Source organism: Melampsora larici-populina (genome assembly GCF_000204055.1).
Source record: "Melampsora larici-populina 98AG31 unplaced genomic scaffold MELLAscaffold_2, whole genome shotgun sequence".
NCBI lineage: Eukaryota > Fungi > Basidiomycota > Pucciniomycetes > Pucciniales > Melampsoraceae > Melampsora > Melampsora laricis-populina.
In genome coordinates this window covers 1,863,392-1,877,811 of record NW_006768766.1, presented here as the reverse complement: position 1 = coordinate 1,877,811, position 14,420 = coordinate 1,863,392, and the positions used below count along the sequence as shown (strand labels likewise).

The 14,420-nt window shown below is 34.5% G+C and overlaps 3 protein-coding genes across 3 annotated transcripts; 1 reads left to right on the top strand and 2 right to left on the bottom strand.

Annotated features, from left to right (window-relative positions):
• Positions 1-5,865: 5,865 nt before the first annotated feature.
• On the bottom strand, positions 5,866-8,569 carry MELLADRAFT_101837 (uncharacterized protein; the record flags this gene model as incomplete). The annotated part of the gene is made up of 6 exons (XM_007404297.1): positions 5,866-5,955; positions 6,150-6,228; positions 6,287-6,356; positions 6,396-8,063; positions 8,159-8,254; positions 8,359-8,569. The coding sequence occupies 6 exons, from the start codon at positions 8,567-8,569 to the stop codon at positions 5,866-5,868; spliced, it is 2,214 nt and encodes a 737-aa protein (XP_007404359.1).
• Positions 8,570-9,246: 677 nt separating this feature from the next.
• MELLADRAFT_101836 (uncharacterized protein) lies at positions 9,247-10,572 on the bottom strand (the record flags this gene model as incomplete). Its single annotated transcript, XM_007404296.1, has 4 exons — positions 9,247-9,418; positions 9,520-9,800; positions 9,882-10,101; positions 10,196-10,572. 4 exons carry the CDS (start codon positions 10,570-10,572, stop codon positions 9,247-9,249), a joined length of 1,050 nt encoding a protein of 349 aa, XP_007404358.1.
• Positions 10,573-11,026: 454 nt separating this feature from the next.
• Positions 11,027-12,719, top strand: MELLADRAFT_115081 (uncharacterized protein; the record flags this gene model as incomplete). The annotated part of the gene is made up of 7 exons (XM_007404660.1): positions 11,027-11,120; positions 11,187-11,262; positions 11,337-11,730; positions 11,793-11,911; positions 11,983-12,088; positions 12,165-12,309; positions 12,382-12,719. The coding sequence occupies 7 exons, from the start codon at positions 11,027-11,029 to the stop codon at positions 12,717-12,719; spliced, it is 1,272 nt and encodes a 423-aa protein (XP_007404722.1).
• Between the last annotated feature and the right edge of the window lie 1,701 nt (positions 12,720-14,420).

The following is a 14,420-nucleotide window of genomic DNA, read 5'->3' as shown; positions in this document are numbered from 1 at the left end:
GAATCCTAAAGCTGGAATGGGCTCCCAGATGCCTATGCCCAACATGCAAGCGTCTGAAAAGAAAACTGAATGCTTCTGGTTAACCCCCATCTCAACGTTTGCAGGACTTTGATACCATCAGAAATTTTGGAAAAATTTATAACCACTGTAAATCTCTTTGAATTTCGCTATTCAAATTTGTTGGAAGTCTATAAATCAAACCTACCCCAGTGCATTGAAGTGCAAGCCCATGATGCAGTACCTAGTAACTCGTGCCAATCTTTCAAAGAATGACTTGGTTTCAAAACAGATTTTTCAACCAAATCAACCAATGTCAGTTTCTTGTCCGGTGTGGTGATCTATTTATGGGATCACTCAAAAAAATTAATCATTATTAGTTTACCAAGTTATCTGAAAACTTCAGTGTAGCAGAAAATTTGAAATGGGTTTTTTCAGATCAATTGAAGCTCTTATAGGCTTATGTGTGGTTATTGGGTCAAGATTATGTCATCATATTTCAAAAATATTCTTAATATCATTATAGTTTACTTACAAAGTTATTACAAAGAGACAGAAAGAAAAAGATAAGAAAAAGATAAGAAAAAATTGAAAATATAGGTACACAGGCTGGAAGATGGTTTTTAGGGTAGTAATGTTAGGTTTATGGGTTTTGTGAGGTTAGAATATAAAAGAACAAAATTATATTATGATGTAACAATTTTAATATTGAAGGTTGATAAGGAGAAACAGAAGTTATTAGGAGAAAGGTGCTTTCTTGAGGATGGTGAACAAGGGCTATACGTGGAAATTACATATGTAAAGGTGGTAGTAGCAGGATTTAAGGTTGCCAAGGAAATTTTCCGGGATTTTTAAGGCTATAGAAGATGATTTCATATCACATGAGCAAGGAAAAAGGAGTAACAGCTGTGAAAAGTAGTAAAAATGGGTGAATTTTCTCAAAAATGAAGGTTTTCAGCTTATTACATATGTTAAATGACATGAGATTGTGATGGCAGATAGCTCATTCAAGCAAAAGAGTGGATTACATAATTTACAAACTTTAAATCACTAGTAGCAGAGGTGTATGAAAAGAGTTATAAGGGAAATAAGAAATTGGTGTGAACTTTGAATTTACAGTCACAAGCATACATGTAACACCAAAAACCTTAACTTCACAACTCAATAACTCATTCATCAATCATCCGAAATACCCAATATGGCGCCATTTATTGATCAGTATCACAAGCTTCCCAAGATGCACTTTAGTAATCCAGAATTGGACTCCATCTGAAAAAATTTGTAATCTCAAAAATTGGTTTGCAGCTAGTTTACAAGGAAAAAATCACCTGTATTCATCATAAGAAGTGCTTTACATCAAATTATTGCGTAATTGATCACTTTTGGCTGTGTAAATTACATCATACATTAGTGACTTGATCATTACATTGCGTCATCATATGGTTTTTAGGGTTCTTTAGGCGGAATTGACTGGTTTTTGAGGCTGTTGACCATTGTAGGAGTTGTTACATGTGGATAAAAATACTCACTGATGATTTTGGGATTGTTGTTCCCTTTTCTGCATCTTATACCTTTGTTGTAGTGTTATCAATCATCATTTATTTACCATATTTGTACTAAGATCACTTAAATCTGCCCCTTCAAAGCAAGGAGAATTTTATTTATGTGTGTTCAAGACTATAAGTCTCTTTGGGAATAATGCTTTCAACGGTTGTGCTAGTAATTGAAATTGTTTGTGGACTTTTTGTGCTTAAAATCTGGAATAATACTTATAAAAGTTGAGAACATTTCTCTGGTGCCTTTATCTATTTATCTGTTATCACAAAGTGGTCAGCAAGTGCCCTTGTGCTGGTTTCTTTGAAGAAGGCAGTCTGTAGGCAACTTCTACTATTCTCACGTAGTAGATTATCCCTTCTTAGGCGTTGTAAAGCTCTTGTTGAGCTTCAAATACTACACCGGATGTAGATAAAAAATCATTCTCTCAGAATCCATGACATGTCCAATACTTTCAATTACTGGACCATGGATTTGTTTTTTCCAGAACCACAGAAAACCCAAGATGGTGAATAAGTTGAGTAGTTTTGCCTGAGGAGTTGGAATCTGGTGGCCTTTGAAGTCAACAAAATGCTTTGCTGAACACACTCCCCAAACATTGTCCATCACATTGTTCATATACCTGATTTCAAAAATGCACTCAGCAATCCATAAAACTAAAGAAAACACCCCACACCAAATGTCAGGAGATGCTGAAGAACCAAAAACTCAGCATATGATCTGCTCTAACTTTCTTTTTAATGTGATAGATTTGACGGATTTGATACTGTTTGTGAAGAGGAAGAATGTGAAATTCTCCCTTGATATTGGACTTGAATTAAATGACTTCACCAAACTCCCATTTCATGTTAATCAGGAATGGAATGAATGATTTTAATGAATTGTTGGTGACTGCTATATTGTCTTTGTTGATAAGGTTGTTTGGGAAAGGATGACCATGGCTCATGTTTGAACACACCAACACTCAAACCGCTCCGAAACACTATGAAATTTGGTCCAATTTCATAGCGTTTTGGAGTTGGCGCTATGGATCGCTCCGCTCTGCAATTGCTATTTATGAAAAAAAAAGTCTTGCAAAGTTTTGGAGCAGAGAAATCGCAATCGCTATATTTTGCGCCCAAAGCCCCGACCCATTTTGTTGTGGTTGCTCCGCTATGGAGATCCTTGCGTTTTGGCTTTGGTGCAGAGGCTCCACTATCAGTTGTAGAGGTCACAGCGGACCACCAAGCCGCTCCAAAACCACTATTTGGAGAGGAGCGGTTTGGGTATTGAACACACTCTCATTTTTAAGGAATCTTTCTTTGATACCATAAGAAGAGGGAGTACTTTAATTCCAAGGAGTAGGGAGAATGTGTCAGAAAAGTTTCCTTTGTCAATCTCCTCCTGGCACCAGCTTTCCAACAGACGTTGCTCTTCATCATTTTTTATGTGATTTGGACCTTCAATAGCTTCTGGATTTGGAAGATCTGAGCTGGGCCAAAATCCACTTCATAAACCCTTAAGTACCGACTTCACATTAAACAATTGGTCACAACTACAAGAGATTCCATTTTGTCTATGTTCATAGGAGTTTTGATTTTAAAAATATAATGGTATTGCTTAAGAATGTAAGCGGTGTCTTTGTCTATCTCCAGGGATGGCGTGTCCAGAAAAGGTCTTGCATACAGTCTCAATTTGATTGCCGGAGAATAACCAACAGGATTTACCCTGTCCCAAATGTATCCTCTTAAAAATTTCTGATTGGGATCCACTTCTGATCTAATATCACTGTTTACAGGGATTGATGCTGGAGAAGTTGTCCTGATAATTAACTCAAGAGTTGGTTTGAGATTATTTCCAAAATTAAGAATAGATATTTGAAAGAAATACAAACACAGCAGTGGAGACTTCAACATTTAGCACCCCATTTGCAGAAATCATGTAAGTTCCACTTGTAACAAAACTTTTCAGGATCCTTTGCATCCCCAGTATCTTCAATTGAAAATTTCCCTTGATTCTTAAAATCTGGGTCAAAATAATTATGAGAACTTGGTGTCTTACAAATGGAAGCTTGAGTAACAGTTGCTGCATGTATTCTATCTTGAACTTGAGGGTTAGATTGGTGGTTGTAATTATGTTGGGAACCACTCGTTGAAGCCATAGGATGAAAAATGCTTGTAGAGACCATTGGATTGTTAATCCAATGGGCGCCATCCTTGTGTCTTGTCTTGAGGGTTGAGAATTTTGGATGAGCCCAATCAGAAAAAGATAAATTGTTATTGGAAGCAAAGTTTCCTCCAAGTGTTGCATCAAAATTCACCACACAATACCAATTTGCTTGAGTGTTGTCTGACATATGTAAATTTTTGCATATGCAGCAAAGTATTGTTGACAGCTCAGAAATGATTCTTTGTAAGTTTTTTGAAGAATGTCAAAATAGTAGAACCATTCTCAAACATCATTGAGTTGAAAAGATTGCATTTTTGGTTGAAGTTTGAGAACTTTGTCTTCTCTAGCCACGGTAAGCGCTGGAGACATGCCTTTCTTTAAATGTAAATATTCACCTTTAATTGATCAAAGTTCAATGTATTTACCTGTAATAGTCCCTTTGATAAAGCATCAGGAAAATCAGGTGGTTTGACTGAGTTGTTGAAACCTTTGACTGCCAGTGACAGATTGGCAGCATAGCCTTTCTTTGCCGCGGCAAATTGTGTAGAACTTGGGGTGTAGTTCTCTGTTGAGTTTGGACCCAGAGACATCCTAGGAAAATATTCAAATCATTTTTGATGTTCCACAAGCTTATCATCTGCATCTGAAACATATGATTCTGCATCACTGCCCTTCCTAGATTTCTTCTCTTTTCCTCTATGTGAAGAAAATTCTTGTTGATTTTTGGGAACATTTTGAACCTTCTGGGTGACATCAATTTGTTTTGGAGCATGTATAGGAAAATCACTACTGCTAGCAGGTAGTGAAGTTCTGTTAGATCTATGTGATTTTTGACTACAACTGCCCTAAGAACCATGTTGACTTGGTGTGTCAGGTGGAAAGACTGGGTTTGATGTGAGATCAAAAACAAAAATGGGTCTTTGTCAGATGAAACAGGCCCTGCGGGGATAGGGCCTTCATTTTGGTGTGTAGAAAGTGAAGCAGTCTCAGCAAATTTGATAAGATTGGATGCAAATTTTGACCATCTCTGGTACCAATTTTCTGCCGTTTAAGGAAACATCTTTGAAAATTCTGAACAAACCCAACACATTGTTTTATCAACAGAACCGTTAGGGCCTGTTTGGCTGGAAACCAAATACTTCTCCAAAGCCAAAAACTGTATTTGGTCAAATACGGTTTTTGGTTTTGGTGAAAAATACCAGCGTCTGGCAACAGTATTTGATCAAAACCAAAAACTGTTTTTTATCAAAAAGTCTTCAATTTTGAAAAACAGCCCTGAGGCTGTTTTTGAGACCAACAAGAGTTTTCACACTCAATTGCCCCTCCATTTCAATTTTTCAATAAGCTCTTTGGTTGAGTTTTTGGTGAAGTGTAAAGTGTAATACCAAAAATCAGGTATTTCAACCCGCCCCTTGAAAAAGGGGCAGATTGAAAATTTGTTTTTGTGTAATGAATCTTTGGAAAACCAGCCAAACGGGCCCTTAGCATTTGTGTATGCAAGGGAAAGGGCTTCTAAATTCTTGTTAACCTCCCTATCCATGCTAAAGTTGAAATTGTCTTGGCTCATTTGAATTTTTTTAAAGAAATGGAAGTTTTGTAATAAAACAAGGACTTAAATGTTATTATTTGAATGGCTGAAATGTGATCTTCCCGCAGAAATGATACTCTGAATGAGAATCCAAGGAAGAAATGAAATTGACAGAAGAGAACACTATGGGATACATAACTGAATGGGTAAACAGCTATAAGCTCATTGAAGTCAAACAAATGTAACTGTAGGTATCCAATGAATGTCAGTACGTCACATATACAAGTCCAATTATCCCCGGTCCCTTCCATTAAGAACAAGTTACCAACCACAAGATAAAATCAATCATGCATTTTTATCTGAGCTATGTATTCCTGTGCATCTCAGAATCTCATAAAGAGTTTGTCTCTTGTCAAAACTTGATGTTGTGAGTACAACTGGGAGTAGCAAAACAACCATTACTAAATGCATTTCACTTTAATCCTTTACTTTGATCTTTATAAGTTTTATTATACAAATACTTCATGTTTTAAATTTGATTGACTTGTTAAAAAAAACAGATTTGGTTTTGAGAATCTGAGAAAAGATATCCTTACATACATACTACTAGTACAGATAACAGTGATTTACTTGAAAGCTTACACACTCTTGATTGTACATTTAGAAATAATTTGATCAACAGATGATCTTTTTTTGTCAAAAAGATCATGAAAGTTAAAAATATAAAGCTGAAAAAATCCAATCAAAAAACTTGCAAAATAAATCTTGTTTGAAGAAAAACCAATACTTCATCTTAGTTTGTGTTTCCATTTTCTTCTAATTTATGTGTATATTATTTGAACCTGAACCCCTCCATTTCAAACTAACAGAGATTAAATCAATACATTGTCTTATGTCAAGTGTTAATCAAAGATCAACTTACGTCTTCCCTTGCCTTTTGAATTGCAAAAGAGATAGCTGAAATCCTGGAAGGAATAATCAACCGACTAGGATAATTTGATCTTGATTAGTTCAATGATCAATTAAAAAATAAAAACAAAAATAAAAAAAATCACATACTTTTTGATTTCTTCTTCAACTCTTAAACCACAAACTTCTGACATACTACTGTTTTGAATCCTTTCAGGTTCTAAAAACTTACCAAGATGATTAAGTGAATACATTCTACCTACTACCACATTACTTAACCTTTTAACTTTCATACCACTTTCTTTACCAGTTTCAGTGATCAAATCAAATTCAAAACCTGATGTAGAATTCCTTCTTAAAAGTCTTGATGGATTGATTTGATCTTTAAAATAAGGTTGTAATGCAATTTCATCATTCTCATCATCATTTTTTTTAGTTTTAGAATTTGATTTGATTTGATTTAAGTTTGATTTTTTGGAAATTAAGGTAGTAAACAGATGTCCAGTAAGTTCATATAATTGGTTTGAATGTTGATCATATTGATTTGATTTTTGAATTTCTCCAATTAACATCACTTTACAAGTCTTTTCATCTTCTTTTAATTCAGATTTACTTTTAAATTTTTGTTTTTGTTTTTGATTGATAGTTTCATTTAAGATAACAAAATCTCCAATTGATAAAACCTCAGCTCCAAACCAAATTTGATTATCATAATTTTCATATTCTTGACTTTCAATCAATTCATTTTCATCATTTTCACTCAAACTGATCATCGAATGTAAATGAACACTAATTTGAATTGCATAAGAAAGATTAGTCATAGCAATTTGGTAATCTTCATAAATCAAACTTTCTTCAATCTCTTCATTAATTTCAATTTGACATCTAAGTTGGTTTCTTAATTTTTCATAATTATAACTTCTCCATGGTAAAAGTTCATGATCAAAGACTGATTTGTTAGTTTTATGAATTCCAAGTAATCTTATATGAAACGGTTTAGGTGTTTCATTAAATTTTGATCCAATTGAAAGTACAATTGATGGCCAAAGTTTGATTTTAATCGATTTTTCTTCTTTGATTATACTTGCAGGAATTTCAATTGGTTTTTTTAATTTAAACCAAACTAATTCAAGATATCTGTATTGAGGTAAACTTGATGGTATAACATCATGATTGATTAAGTGAGTTTTTGATTTGTATGATTTATCATCTTTTAGTTTTTGATTGATTGGTTGGATTGAAAATTGATATTGAGATGATGGTTCAGCAGTCAGTGAAGCTTGAGAGGACAGATGAGGAGTACTTTTGATTCCTTTTGATGCTTGAGTAATTCTAGATCTAGAAGACTGAACTCTTTCCTTTGATGTTTGAGTGTTGGTCGGATCACTTGAGAGAAGCTTGTGTGAAGTTTGAGTACGTTTAGATCTAATAGAAAGAAAGATAGGTTGCACAGATGCCTGGAGAACACTAGAACTAGGAAAAGGAACTTTAATTTCATTTGAAGCTTGGAAGATATCAATCTCAAATTGTTCAGAATTAATTTGACTTCCTTGTGAAATTTGACTAATGTTATCAGAAAATAAAATTTGAATCACTTTTGATTCTTGAGTAATCTTTTTTTCAAAAACAATACTAGATGGACTTGAGTGAAATAAATCTACTTCTTGAATTTTGACTTTCTTTAAAGGTTTTTCATCATCATCATCATTTTGATTTCTTGCAGCTTTTAATCTTTCTGATTGTTTTGATTGTTCTAATTCAGTTATAAACAATTTAACCTCCCTTTGTTTTCGAGAAGTACACTTTCGACACTGACATTTCCCAACTGCTTCACGTGAATTTGTACATAACCAATAAAGATGTAATAGGAATTCATGTGAGCTAGCAAAGTGACGATAAGACCAAAACCTTTTGGGAGGACAATCTCCTATTTTTCAAAACAAAAAATCCAAATAGATCATCAATCAACAAAATTAAAACTTTTTCAAAAAATATTTATTCAATTTCAAAGTGTTGTCTTACCATACAAGACTGTTTTGTCCATGGTACTTGGACCATAGTTTGCATACTTGTATAAATAATAATTTTTAGGAAAATTTTTCAAACTATATCTCTTGCCTAGGATTGAAATCATAATACATATACCAAATCAAATCAGTTAATCTCCTAACAAGTTTCATCAATTCTGATTTTATATAAAGAAATTTAAAATCTACACTTACCTGGTGGTAATTCCAAAAGATTAGCCAATCTGTCCCCCAATTCATCTTTCCATCTCTTCACACATTCATCATCATCATATAATCTTCTAGAAGGAGTTCCTCTTTTACCTTTCGGTGGATGATGTTGAAATGCATCTGAATTTAAACAAATTATTAAATTGGGTTCATTTGAATTTGGTTTTGATTCTTCAATTTTGAAATATTTATTCATGTTTAAGGATGATTTTTTGGGTGAAAGAAATCTTGATTTTTAGCGAAAATTGATTGAGAAGAAAGAGATATGGACTCGGTAAAAATTGATGATTTTGGAACCAATCGTTTGGATATCGGTGTTCTAAGACGCGACTGCAGTTACAATTCATTTCCGATTCGGACGAAAACCAATACTTTTGTGGCCAAATAAGTTTTCATTCTCAACGAAATATGCTTTGACCAAACAGATATGTACTCGGTGAAAACCGACAGCTTCGGAACCCAATTGTGTGGAGGTCGGTTTAACCAGAGCCGACTGTACCTCCTCACTTTACATCGGGGTATATGACTTCGTACCATGGCTTACGATAGATAGAACCCCTTGTTGGTGGCAAGGTTTTTTTAGAATTCGTACGGATAAGTTACATTGTAGTGAATTGTAGATCTGCTCTACACTCTCAATGACATTGGAATCGGTCCCATGACGTCATGAAAAGCACTCAATGTCTTCGTTCGAAAGTTAGAGAATAAATTTACAAAAAAATGTAAATAAAAATGATTTCTTTACCCAAAAGAAAAAAAGTATCAATCATTGATAACAACTAAAAATAGAATCGATTCTTAAACCAAAAATCAAATCAGAGAAAGAAAGAAAAAAACACAGAGTTGATTTTGAGATTGTTCATTTCATTTCCTTCAACCAATCACTCTACTCAATTTTTGTATTGAATTTAATAAACTATCACCATTTTTAACTACAGAGATATACATTGAGTTTTTAGAATCAGGTCGTTTAGTTTCCACAATCCCATTAACTTTATCAATCGAACAGTTCAATCTACCAGCCGAAATAAATCTAGAAAGTTCACTATTTGAACCGCCCGCACGAGAAAACACACACATATTAGGATCCCAAATGACTCAACTCAAGTCAAATCAAATCGAAAGAAAAAGAAAAAAACCACAAACCTATCAATAAATTCTTCCGTCACACCAAATGCTTTAGCCATACTTTTCATCGAAACACTTTTATATGATTCAAGTAATTGATTATAAGCTTTGATCCTCATCTCTCTAACATAAAACCTAGTATGAATCGAAAGTAATCGAGATGGAATCAAATAAATTTGTTCGACTTCTGATAATTCAATAAAGAATTTATCATATTCTGTATTATAGATTGATGAAACTAATGAATCTAAATGAGGTCTTTCTGAAATGATTGAAACTACTTCTGGTGATTCGATGATCTAAGGAAATATCAATTTAAAAATCAAACTCAGATTAGAATGGCATTCAATAAGAAATGATCAAATGATGAAGATTCTGACCTTTTTCTTCATATCTTTTCTTTCTAATGATAATCCAGAAGAAATGATAGTCAGAGTAATAAAATCTTCATAAGATAATAATTCAGTAGCCGTAAAAGTACTGATCGTATCTAACAAAAGAGGAGTAGCAGCTTTGAAATCTCGAATGGCCATATAATACATTGCTTGATAAACTTTCAAACGATTTCTTCGATCCCAATCACCACCCGAATCTACTAATCTGATCAAGACAAAGAAAAAAACACCAAGATCAGGTCCAAGATGAATTAATATCAAAAAAATGAGATTAAAGAGGATATGAAAAGATACTAAACTGTTTGGTTTTAACAAATTCTTGAGTAATAAGTGAATGATCTAAATAAAAGAATCCAACCCTAATCAAAGCCAATCTTAAATCGATTTTAGAACCTAAACCAGCTTGTTTTTCTAATGCATCTTCAAATGCTTTAATACACTCTTCTTTTTTGGCACCGATTTGAGAAAGATAAGATGCTTTAGACCTTAATGAATCCGAAATTTCAGTTTCTCCTAAGTTTTCAATCGAATCTTTAATCTTTTGTTCTAATGATAAAAGTTTTTCTTGATTGATTTGTTCTAATTCTTGAAGTAAGGTTTTAGGTATTTTAGATAATAGATTGGATGGGATTTGATGTTGGTCTTCTTCTAAGATTGTTTTTAAGAATGGACCCATTTCTAAAATAAAAAGGATCAATGAACAAGTTAGAATAAGAATGCTAATGATTTGTAGAATGATGATGACGATTTTGGGACTTACCATCTTTTTTAATATTCTCGATCAACTCATCGAAAGCTTTTTCGTGTAAGTGTTTAGAATTCGATTGATTTAAGATAAACCGACGATCTTGTTGTAGTAAGTTAGGATAAGGTAATGGGATTGATTGATCGGATGAAGCATTGGTGTTATTTGAAGTTGACATGGTTTGCTGATGATAGTCTGGACTGTGAGTGAGGTGTTCCAAGTGGGTGGTTGAGGTTGATGGTAGAGTGAGAGTGTAAGTTGGTTGAGAAGTTGTATCGAAGCCGCGTCATCGATCGATCAAATTCAAATTTCAAAAACTAAACTCAGCATTTACTTCACCATTCACACCATCCATTCACCATCCATCATCCATTCTCAACAAACCATGTCAAGCTCAATCCAATCAATCGAAAACTTAATCAAATCAGATCCAAAACAAGCTCAATCTCAACTTATCAAAATCATATCAAATCAAGTTGGTAAGTCAATCACATCTTATCACATCTCATCAGAAATTCACTAATCTTATACTAATCTTTTTTCAGATATCAAGGATGAAAACGCATTAAGAGAGAAAGAAGTAGCTTTGATCAAATTAGGAGAAATCTACCGTGATCAAAAGTGAGTGAAGATTTACAACCAATCTCTTAGTGTATTGGATTGTTAACTGACCCTATCATGTTGGAATCAAACAGTGATCCGAATGGATTAGCAGACACGATCAGATCATGTAGATCATTCATGAGTTCAATAGCCAAAGCCAAAACATCTAAACTGATCAAAACCTTGATCGATTATTTCTCAAGCCCACCTTTAAATCAAAACCCAAGTTCATCTTCCATTCAAATTCAAATCACAAGAGAAAACATTCAATGGTCAAAAGAAGAATCACAAATCTTTTTAAAACAATCTTTGGAAATCAAATTATCTAATCTTTTATTTGAGGATCATCAAACCAAAGAAGCTCTTGGGATGATTTCAAGTTTATTGATCGAATTAAAGAAATTAGATGATAAATTGATTTTAACGGAAGTTCATCTCTTAGAAAGCAAAATTCGTCATTCTTTATCTGATCCTCCTAAAGCTAATGTAAGTCATCATTCTGATCTGATTCTTCTGACCTTCAAAACTGACGGGATTGGTCGATTTAGGCTGCTTTGATCTCGGCAAGAACGGCTGCAAATTCGATTTATTGTCCTCCTCTCTTACAAGCACAACTTGATCTTCAATCAGGTGTACTTCATGCCGAATCAAAAGATTATAAAACTGCGTAAGCTTCACGTTCTGATTGACCATCTCGATTCATCAAGACGAATTGACTTGATCGTTTTTCCAAACCAGTTATTCTTACTTCTTTGAAGCTCTTGAAGGGTTTTCTAGTCAAGATGATTCTCGCGCTTCTTTAGCATTGAAATGTATGTTGATGTGTAAAGTGATGTTAAACTTGGTGAGTCAACTTTCAACCCCTTTTAACCCATCAAATGTAGCATTCGTGTATTGATTTTTCTTTTTGATAATCATAGCCTGAAGATGTTTTAACGATTCAAAATTCGAAACTTGCTAGAAAGTATACAGGTCGTGGTACTGAAGCTATGCAAGCCATTGCTAAAGCTCACCAAGAACGAAGTCTAGCTAAATTCGAAGAAGCTCTCAAGACTTACAAACCAGGTAAATGATTTATCTTTTGTGTGCGCGCGCGTGCGGTATTACATAAATGTTGATGTATTGTGATTATGCCAGAACTTTCGGATGATCCGATTGTTAGGAACCATTTATCATCACTGTATGATACATTATTAGAACAAAACTTATTAAGGATCATCGAACCATATTCGAGATTAGAATTAAATTTTATTTCGAATCAAGTGAAATTACCATTAAGAGATGTAGAAGCTAAATTATCACAAATGATTTTGGATAAAGTCTTTAATGGGATCATCGATCAAGGGCTAGGTTGTTTAGAAGTTTATGATGAGGTTTCAAATGAATTGATTTATGATCATACTTTAGATTGTTTAAAACAAATCGGTTCAGTGGTGGATTCTTTATATGCTAAAGCTCAAAAATTAGGTCAATAGAAAAAAGACAACAACAAGAACATTAAAAAAAGTCACTTTGGTTTTGATTTGATTGGGTGCTCGGGTTTTTGTTTTAGAAATTTCAATGTTACCTTAAACACTCTTTTCTCAATCTCTTGTTGTTAAGCTTGGTTTGAGAAGTGATTTTTTTTTCTGCTTAGTATGATGAAATTTAATTGTTTTTTATACAAAAGAATATGTGGGTTTTTTTTCTTGACAATGTAGAAAATGGATTGAAAGTTAAACATAAGAATAGTAAAGTTTGAATGAGTTAGAGCAGTGGATGAGTTATGAGTGGATCATGAGAAGTCATTCCCATTGCATTGATCTTACCCAGATTGGGTCATTGAACCTGCTACAATATAATCATGCATGCGTGTTGCCAAGGATGTGGTGTCAGAGCCTCACTACATCGAGATCAGAATTAATATGAGATCCAAGAATCCAGAATATATGGAGGCTTAATGGCTATATATATACTTTCCTCGCCCCTATCAAACCAAATTTTGTTTTTGAGCTCAAGAATAGAAACTTCAATGCCAAGATTTACTGGATATGAAGCTCAAGTCTGATCATCAACTGGATGCGAGGTGAATGAGAACTGATTTCGATATTATTTACAACACGTCTCATATCACAGCAACGTGCAAGGGTGTGATAAGGCTTTACACTTCCACTTTTTCTTACTGTGATGAACAATTTACCACGATACTACTTACCATTATGGGCTTTATTTACTTCACTTTTCAAAGGGAATGATTTTGTAGAAATCTCATGCTCGATGTTTTGTTTATTTACTCTTAAACTTATCAAAGTCCATCCGGCGCGTCTAAGACCTCTCTCGAAGACGTGGCCGCGTCGGAAGAGAGCTGCTTAGTTAAACTTAATGTTTCTTTTAAATTCCATCAGCGAGGTGGGCGTAATAGAGGAGTGGAGGCCCAACTTTCTCCATTTTGCTTGTAGGATTTAGTCTTACTGTCTCTTGCAGAAAGGATGAAAAAATCCAAAAAACTATTTGGCCTTGAGCACCGTGCGCATGGCGGACCAGGGCGGATACTGGCCAATACTGAAAGCCTCATACCGCCTATATGGCTGAACATCTGTCCACTACGATATGGAGTCGAAGGAGGGCGAACCTTGACGCCCTATCTGTTTTACTGCCCAAAAAATGGGTGTCCCGTTCTTGGAATACCTCGATCCACCCTCCATCCAATCCGATAGCAACCGCCTGGACACCCACTATCTTTGTTTGACCAACACTTTCCAACCATTTGACTATACCAATTCTAAAGCTATGAACAAATTCAACTCTTTAACTCAAATTGCCGAAGATGACACCCCCATTGGAGAACGGGCATACCCTACTGCTCCACAGTGAGCTTTCTTTCAATTTTTATTTTGTGATCAGTTGCATTGTTGTTTTTTTTGTTTCAGGGCTTGCTGACACCTCCGATTATTTCCCACAGGAACCACAATAACTATCGGCTACCCTTACCTGCAGATAGGATGCTTGCCGCCCCTGGGTGGCATCATGCTAGTCCTCATAATCAGTGAGCTTTAATCGAAATATCATTCTGGAATCCATTTTTTATTTGTTTCCTTCAGGGTTTGCTGAAACCTCCGATCGTTCCCTTTAGTTACAGCTTTGACGCCCGTCGCTCGTTCCCTGAAGATAGAAACCCTGCCACCCCTGCGTGGGAT